We start from the raw sequence: 9,530 nt of genomic DNA, 5'->3' as shown, positions 1-9,530 counted from the left end.
GAATAGGACTTCCCTCACATCAACCTAGCAACATCTCTCTCATATTCCTCTTTCCCCACACGCTCCCTGTTCAAACCCACCCTCCATCCCTCCCATGTGCACAATATGCCAGAGTTTCACTTTTAGTGGCTACTATTTCTAAGATAGCTGTAAAAGAGACACTGAAATTTCATTTCTGCCATTAAAGGCTTCAACTCTAAATAGTTTATTCTGGATTTCTAATAGGCACAGTGATTACCAGGTTAAGATAATTCCTTTCAAAACAGCACTCCCAAGTCATAAACTGGAGTGCAGTTTTTTTCCACATGTTGGACTTAATGCGTTAAATACAGTGCCTTGTAGTTTTGTTTGGTAACTCTCACCTCGAGCAGCTAGCACACACAAAGATTAAGTAATTATATTCTGAAAACTAAACATGGAAAATGCTGAAACAGCAAGACAAGAGGGAACAGGTTCGTGAACAGGAATTTTAGGGCATTCACAAGGAATTATGCCTTTAGTGGAGGAGCAGCTGGAGTAGGTCAGCAGGAAGATGGGTTGAGGCCAGACACTGGACTCATTTGAAAAGCAGCTTGATGCTATAATGCAAGGTGGGTGTCTGGAAAGATAAGATCAACTGGGCCTTTTTCCATCCAAAGGTCTCGTCATCATGGAGCAGACAAATGTGGCACGGTGTCAAAATAATAGTAATAATACTTGCATTTGATATAGTGCCTTATCACAGAGCGCTTCGCAGTGTCACACGTTTCACAGAATGTACTGTGAAGTGAATTGACCGTATATTTTGTGAGTGAGATGCAGCAGCCAATTACGCACAGCAATGTCCGACAAACAGTCGTGGATTGAGTGGACTTTAAAAAAAGGGATTATTAACCCCGGAAAAATGATCCGACAATCAACTATCAACCGGGTTCCTACTTTCTAGGTAAACAGAAGCATGTGGAGTAAGGAAACTTGCCTAAAGTTTCGCCCTGCCCTGGAAGTGAATCCAGGCGCTCATGTTTGTGAGGTGAGTGCTCTAACCACTAAGACTCCACAAAAAAGGGGTACAGTTCCAAGCGCTTTGATTATGGCACTGCAGTTCGTAAGCAGTTAATTTGACTGGGGCTTAGATTTCCATTAGTGTTTTATCGAAACATCAACCTGACTAACGCTGTTTTCCCCATTAGAGCAGCTTTCACCAACCGGACATACAGATAGCAGCCACACAAGGAGAAGTGCTTGTTCTCTGTGGTACGAGTCTTGCATTATAATAGACGCGGTTTAAAAAAAAAACAGCAGCACAAAAAAAACATCAATTTCACAGAAGAAAACAGAGACAGAGAAATCTAGTCAGGTCACAAGGAGTTCCACACCCTGTCACAGAATCTGGTTTATAGACGGAGTCGAGACAATTGGAGCATTATACGTAGACAGATTGTGCCAAAATTGGATGAAAAAAAACAAGGATGGGGAAATAAAAAACACTTTTTTCAGCCAAACAATCAGTTCAGCGTTGAAAGGGCTTCATGACATGCAGCCCGTGCTGTTTATATTTCATGATCTTTGCCCACAATAACACTGTGATCTTACTCGATCAAATAACTGTGTGAGAGCTGGCAAATGTGGTTCATCCCATCACTGCTATCCCGCCTTGTAGTTTGTACACAGTCCCTTCTTCAGAGCAAATAGCTGCCCAACACGCTGCAATTCTCAGTGACTGGGCTCAGAATCAGTGTCGGGGTCACCTGTCAGGTACATGGAACTCGGAGCAGTGAGGATTTATTTTTCCAGTGAGAAACAGGGTTGGGAGAGTGAAAGTGGATGAGTCACATCCAGGTGACCTGCTACAGGATGGCATTAGCAAAAAGGCTGGTGGTGGAGGTATCACTACTTACCATGTGGTCTGCAGGTTTGTGCTCGAGTGGGAAGAAACTAAACGTACAATCCTTGCTGCATGAGAGATACTAACCAGCTCTTAAAAAGCAATGAAGAATTGTATGAAATTCTTGGACTCAGTTTAAGACAATGGTCTTGAAAGCAGTTTTGGGCACAAGTTCCCAGGGCCATTGGTGAGTGAAAACTGATGGTGGAGCAGAGAAAACTTGTAAGAAAATCAGAGGCAGAATAGTGGAATTCTCAGTTTGGTTTAGAGACTTCTAAGTATGTGTCATAATTTCTGCATGTGTCAGACCCCCGGCTGACCCCTCCCCACCCCCAAAAATAGCGAAGAGATCAGGCTGAAGAAGTTTTAATAGCTAAGGTGAGAAGAAGTTGAAGGGATTTCAAAACCCAGGCAATTATCTTAAATTTGATCCCCTGAGGTACTAGGGGCAAACACTTTGGCAAGGATAGAGTTATTGGGTATGTGGAAACTTGTGTAGGAGAGAACTCAGGCTTCTAAGTTCTTGATTGGTTGAAACTTATGGAAATAAAAGTTTTTGTGACCGGTGAGAAGCGCATTGGGTAGTGGTGGGGGAGCCTATCCTCAATATCAAAAGCCTGGAGAAGGGTTTCAGCAGAAAGTGGGGTTGAGTGGCAATGTTCCAGATGTAGGAGGTGGTCACGCGTGATGGACCAGATGTGGAGTTTCAAACTCAAGAGTCAAGCCAGACTCCTTGGGTACCCAATGGCTCAACCTGAACAAGCAGCTATGTAAGTTGATGCAATTGGAACCAGATACATAGGTATCTATATAAGGCAGAACCAAACAAGTTCCCTTCAGTTTTGTTGACGTTCAGATGCAGGAACCGATAGGGCAGTAATTTGAGAAGCTAGCGAGAGCACGTGTGAGTTATTTAAGAAGGGCGGATGACAGACCTACCACAGCAGCAAAATTATAACTTTATAGCATTTAATAAAAGAATTGTGACCTGGAAATGAAGGCAGCGCGCAGAAATTTTGTATATAGTATAAAAGTATATTAGTTAATCAAGGGCTCGCAAAGGATTTGGATGGTTTTACAAATCCGCGACCTGGGTCATAATGTGCCAACAGAATATAAAATTTCCATTCCTGGCATTTATGAAGTACCACTATATCTTAGTTTGTGCCTGTGTTATACAACACTTTGCTAAACATCAACCACACAGCAAATTGTTGCTGCCTCTCAGTAATGTAGTCACGCAGCGATGGTACTTAACCGCCCACTAAAGAGATGACGACATTCAATGAGACAGCATTGACTTTTTAATACTTGACTGAACAGAAGTTATGAGGAGACGTGCAAATGTTCCTGTGTACAACACCTCATCTCAATTTTACAAAGATGCATCTCTTTCGTTCGAAAATTAACATTATATTACAAGCTGAAGTGACCGTTAGTACTTTAAAACATGGGACAGACAGATACCAATAAAAAGGTAATAAAATAAAGCACCTGCCCCAAACACACTGGCCTCCATTACACAACAATCAGAACTGAACGGTACATGATTCAAAAAAAAACTAAAGAAACAAATAGCTGTCAGAATCTCATACACAAGACGCAAATGCACAAAGGACATGGAAGGAGGGAGAGGTGGTTACTCATGGACTGATCAAGTGTATCTTGATTTGCCAGATTCACACTTAACACAATTTGGTCCAGTTGATGACATAGAATGATTCATTTCCAGAACAATTTATTTACAGACATGGGGAGGTGTGGGGCGGGTGTGTGTGTACATGGGAGAAAGTTAAAAGGAACAGCATTCCTTCATCTCGACAATCTTCCAATTATGTGCGTGTGTTTAGTTGACATTTTCAAAAATTGGCATCAACATGGATCACAATTCTTTTTCCCAGCATACGTGAAGGTAGCAGATTACAGTCACTTGCTCCATCTCACCTAGAGCAGAGTCAGTTTATCACAGTCTCCAAGTGGGCCAGTGACACGTCCAATAGGGGAAGAAACATTTTCTTAAACATCTGAATATACCCTCTGGAGAGGGACAGGGTACAATTCCTCATTTGGGGAAAAACAAAAACACATGACCTGAATGAAGGGTGAGAACATGCCTATTCTTGCTGTCCCTAGAAAAGAGCTATGAATAGCTGAAGCCACTGTAAACAGATGAACAGATTTTGTAGCGTCAAACCGAGACTGAAGAAACAGAGAGTGTATGCACACACATACTCACCCATACACATGTATGCACCAACACACCTCTCTCTCTATATATATATATATACACACACACATATACACACACACAATATATGTATATTTTGATAGATGACATGCACCAGTATTTACACAGGCACTGTTAATTATGAAAGGGATGCATTTTAGTGCACTCTGTGCTGAAAAAATGATTGATCATCTAACATTCGACGATGAATGGATCATTATCATCCACAAAATTCAGTGCTCCACTTTCCGTCACATTGCACATGGCATCCATAACGGTGGCCATTTCTTACAGCTATAGAATTTCAGAGCATTTCAAAACGATGTTACACAGCACAATGTGGCAACAAACTGTGGCCTTTATGGATCTGAAACTCTGCTCTGCACAGCCTAACAAAACAGAGAACCTGAAGAGAAGCAACTGAACAAATGATGGCAAGTCCCATCAATGGGTTTTACTGGCAAGTCACCAGCTAACATTCCTATGCATTAGCTACACAGACTTTCCTATGAGTCTGTATTGTATACGTTATACATATCACAATACAAAAAAATGACGGTGCTGCAGTTTAAGTAATCGAGTGGAAATTTCAGCACACCTCTTCATTCACTGCTATCTATACACTTCATAGCAATAACCTCTCTTACTCCTTAAACAAAAAGCAGGCCAATGCAATGTTAAATATGTACCTTACAGGAAATTTGAAGACAGACAATTTAAGAGAAAGAGAGGGGGAGAAAAAAAATCACTGAAAAAGCTGGAGTGGCTTTGACAGTGTCACATAATACATCAAAATTCATTACAGGAAGCAGCTCTCCAGTTCAACAAAACATTACACACCACTTCTCTCTCCCAAGCAATCAACCAAGTCACCATCGATTTATATGTTGGTTCACACTGGTTTGGATTCAGTTGAATGCAAAATCCAGTTCCTATTTTTATTACTTGTTTTTTTTTCTTTAAATATAGCATTTGTCCTTTTGGTCTCCATCTCCCATCTCCTATTTCCTCAGGGAGCTTGGTGGGGGGAAGAATGGGGAAAAAGGTGCAGAAAGGGTGGACTGGCAGGTGGGCAGGCAGCGGAAGGGGTCCAGCCTGTGGACAGCTCTGCAGTTCAATTCAACATTGCCACTGCCACGTCTGACAGGCCACTCTGGCAGTTTCTCCTCCTTCCAATGCCACAACTCGCTTCGCCTAGCAGCTCGCCCAAACACCAGCAACGCTCATCTACTCAGAGCAGCAATCTCTTGAGCATCCATCTTGGCTGGGATTCAACTCTCGGGCCCTCTGGCAGCGTATCCAGGGCTCCTGCAGTCATGAGTTATCAGATAGCCTCAACGTGAAGCCAATGAAAAGCTGAAGTGGATGCAAGTTCGGAGAGAGAGAGGATTCCAGTTCAGCAAATTTTGTCCATCACTTTTAATCTGCTCTGACCATCATCTACACTCGATGAAAGAATCTCATTTCCACTTTATGCTGCCTGGACTTATCCGATTTCCATTGCTCTCTGCTCCTACATTTGGCCTACTTTCTGTGGACTTCAGTGAACGTCTGTTCCCTGTGGAAGTGGCTTGTGCTTTGTACACTGGGACTCGGCTTGGCTCTGGGAGGTTGCTGGCCACTTTTGGGCTGTTTGCTCTTTTCACACGTCCATTTTCGCTGCCCATGGCATTGCCTGCCCCACACTTACTCACAATTTGCTTTAGTGAAGGAATCCTGACAGGAGCCACCAATTTGGAGGCTTGTTGAGGTCCATCTGCCATTGTTTTGGAGTCTGTCTTATTACGCCGAGAAGAGGAGGCCACAGTGTTCCTGGCAAAGCTCGGTGTGCGATTTGGCACAGTTGTGCTCTTTCTCCCTGTTGGTTGTGCCACTTTACTTGCATCTAGGTCAGGCTTGGATGCACCTGGCACTGACGAGCGGCACATCTTAGTGTTTTCCTCAGTTTTCAGTCTGGGAGTATATTGGATGGGTTTAGCACACGGCTTTCTCAGTGATTCTCGACGCTTTGGCAGAGCCATTGATGAATTACCTGAGGCAGAGTTCCCATACGATGGCTTTGCACCCAGGACAGGAATGCCGGCTTTATGAGTCTTCGAATGGCTGCCTTTCCTATGTAATCCTGAGATCTTTTGAAGTGGCTTCAGTTCATTACCACTCAACACTTTCCTTTCTGTTCTCTTATCATTATTCGATCTTTCAGGCAATTTTGATATTGGTAAAACCCTTCGCATTTGCTCATTATTATTAACATGCTTTTGTGTCCTTGGAGATTTTGAACGAACTGCACTGATGACACAAAGCTCCGTTGGTTTCGGAATGACCCTTGCCTTCTCTTTAGCAGCACCAAGGTGCTTCAAATTGGAAACCTTCTTGGTTTCATTGCGTGAATCTTTTTTGATGGAGCCTGCATCAGGGGCAAGAACATCCTGAACGCCAAGTTCTTCAGGCACAGAAACAGAAGCGTTACCAAGTGGCGCTCCCTCCAAATCATTGCAAACCGTTGTCTGATCAGCAATACAGTCCTCCTTTTTATCAAATACCTCGTGCAATTCCATCTCAGCCTCATGACAGAGGTCTTTTGTTCCATCCCTCTCCGAAGATGCCGAACAATTGCCATCATCTCTGTATCCCGGCAAACAAAACGATCCACACTCGTGGTTTGAAGCAAAGCTCCCGGGTGAGGTTGCGGTATCCGGGCTCATTGCAGATGCTTCGGCCCTTCCTACATCCTCCTCTATTTGGAGGGATGAAAGAGAATTTGTAACCTGATAAGATTCAGTGTTGGAACAATGAAGGCCTTTCGAGCTCTGGCTGGGAGAGCGCATACTTATATCAGAGTCAGTTGGAGTCTGCAAGCTCAAGTCCGTCGCTGGAGATTGGCAACTCAAGTCAGTAATTGGAGTCTGCAAACTAGAGTCATCGAGTGACTCCAGGTCTATTAATGTAAGATCACCATGTTGTGCTGATGGGCTGTTTACTTTAGAGCAACTAAATGTTTGCAATCCCGGAATAAGCTCATGTCCCTCAATCGCTACAGTCATCTGGTTTAAGTTTGTGCACTCCATGTCCTTTCCGTTGTCTCGATTCTCTTTTGCATTCGGATTGTTCCTGTACACATCAAGCCCACTTACACTGTGATTGAATCGATCTCCAGTCTCTGGGTCGCTGTAATGCCTTCTGTCAGTTTTCTCTGTGCTAGTGTAACTCCTTCGATCACCAGTTTCTGTGTTGTTGTAGTTCCTGTCTCCAGTCTCTGTGTTGTTATAATGCCTTCTGTCACTATTCTCTGTGTTGCTATCATTCCTTCTTTCACCAATCTCTGTGTTGGTACGATGCCTTTGATCTTCAGCCTCTGGGTTGCTATAATGCCTTCTATTTCCAGTCTCTATGTTGGTGTATAGCTGCCCGTCTCCAGTCTCCGGGTTGCTGTAATGCCTTCTACTACTATTCCCAACAACAGAAGACAAAGTTGAAGCTGCTCGACGAAGACCTTTTGCAGCCAATCTCTGGTCCAAGTGTGTATTACCTGAGCTTAATTCTCGATTTTCTGATGTTTCTTTCCAGGATACCCTTTGCCTAGTGATAGATGGGCTGTTTAACTCTGCCTTTTCACCTGAACCAGCATCCTGCAAAAATGACAGTAATTGTCTATCCATTATTGGGCCTACGGATGACCGTTTACGCCTGATTTTAGTTTGGTTTGTATCCCCTGGGCTTCGAGGACGCTGATGTCCAAACAAGTCCTGCAGTCCATCCTTGGAGAGGAATTCCACATCGTTTTCACTGTTGCTTCTCCCAAACCCGTTTCGCTCCCCGGCAGCCCACGAGTGTCGCTTCTCTTCAAGTTCCTTTTTCCTCTGCTGTTGACTGAGCTCTCGAATTTCTCTCTCCCGATTCTCCTGTAGGACACAAAGATTCCAATCTCTCAGCAACTACATCCACCATTTGTTTCCCCACAGCCAAAATTATTTTCCACAAAATACTGTATAGAGCTGCTGCAATCCATCATCTTGATAAGAATAATCCTTACATTTAGTGCCGCACCTTTCATGTCAGGAGGATGTACCAAAGTCTAGAGTCCAGTGACTGTTTTGCAGGATAATGGCACACTTTGTGACACAATTTTTTTTAATAATAAAAATGGCTCTTTTGTTTCAAGATCTGTCCTGGAGTCATCAGTTAACTACTTAACACCTAGCTCAGCAATAATTTACAGATAACCTTTTTACTGCTATTGGGGTAAAAACAAAATTATGGACAGTTCCAGTACTATAACTGCAATGCCAAACTTTTTAGCATTAAACTACACTTCCTGGCATCCCATGCTGGTACAGATTGATTTAGAATCATTTCTTCTGCCTGCCATAAGGTGACAGCTTTTCTCTAAACATTTGCCGGGCCAATTTCTCTTTTGTTGCGTGCGGTAGTCTGATCATTGACTTGCTGCCACGAGCAAGGAGACTATAAGAGTCTTGCAGTAAAAGAAATCCCCAAATAACATGGAGAGTCTCAGAGGAGGAGCAGACAGTATTCAGCAACGGGCTTACCTTCACTGCTTTCTTGAATTTGTCACAGAAGTCACAAAAAATCCGAAAGCATTCTTCTAACTTCATCGATTCTTTATCCTCACAGAAGAAGTCTATTAGAATGTTACCTTCCCGGTTCAATTCCAATCGCTCTTCTTCTAGCTTTCCCACTGCTCTCAAAGTATTCTGCAGAGAAACACAGACAGTACTTACACCTTTGGTTAACCATGGATGGGTGAGGGAGGGGGGGGGGCAGATGAATCACATTGCATCCTTCCTCTGATGGCCACCGACACAGAATGCTTGGTGCAGTGTCAGACCAGATTGTCACTGGTTTGACTTCCTGTGCTGAGCCTCCTGCTCAGAGCCAGAGGAGCAGTTGGGGGTGGGGGTGGGGGGGGAAAGAGAGGAGAAGGGAAGGATTATAACCATCAGTGACTCCGCGTTAAGCAGGAAGAAAATTAATGAGGACCCAACTCTATATTACCATTCTGAGACTCTTGCTGGAAGGTGTAGGCACATAGCCATCAGGCAAGAACAGGTTCACCCTCAGTTGCAATGACTCCCTATGGTAAATAACCAACTAACATTGCTCTGTGAAGGCAAATTACTGGGACAGGGACTGGCACCCATGGAACTGTCTTCAACACAAGGAAAAATGAGCTTTTCATGTCAGGAGGATATTGCAAAGCACTTCACAGGTTTACTGTAAAGTGGAGTGACTGTTGTGGGCAAATGTTTTCAGGGAGAGGAGAAAATAAAAATCATTCTAATTTTTCTAGAAATATTGACTGCATCAACTTTCAGTTTTATTGAAACAACTGTGTGTCAATGCTTATAATCACTGAATTGGGAAACTAAGAACTCTAGACTGTAACAATAAGATATCTAAGGGGCTGTTCGTCTTTCT

General features: G+C 43.3%; 1 protein-coding gene across 4 annotated transcripts in view; it reads right to left on the bottom strand.

Moving 5' to 3' along the window:
• Positions 1-3,155: 3,155 nt before the first annotated feature.
• fhdc1 (FH2 domain containing 1) overlaps positions 3,156-9,530 on the bottom strand; it is a 42,274-nt gene continuing 35,899 nt past the window's right edge. For all 4 annotated transcript variants that reach the window (XM_042338498.1, XM_042338488.1, XM_042338484.1 and 1 more), the window contains 2 exons: positions 8,642-8,806; positions 3,156-7,993 (listed from right to left, as the gene is read on the bottom strand). In XM_042338498.1, the coding sequence (XP_042194432.1) occupies positions 5,552-7,993; positions 8,642-8,806 (2,607 nt within the window). In that variant the 3' untranslated portion in view covers positions 3,156-5,551. The remainder of the gene's footprint in view (positions 7,994-8,641; positions 8,807-9,530) is intronic.

Source organism: Callorhinchus milii, unplaced genomic scaffold (assembly GCF_018977255.1).
Source record: "Callorhinchus milii isolate IMCB2004 unplaced genomic scaffold, IMCB_Cmil_1.0 Scaffold1, whole genome shotgun sequence".
Lineage (NCBI taxonomy): Eukaryota > Metazoa > Chordata > Chondrichthyes > Chimaeriformes > Callorhinchidae > Callorhinchus > Callorhinchus milii.
Note: the sequence above shows the minus strand (reverse complement) of the source record. Positions and strands in the feature narration are given on the sequence as shown.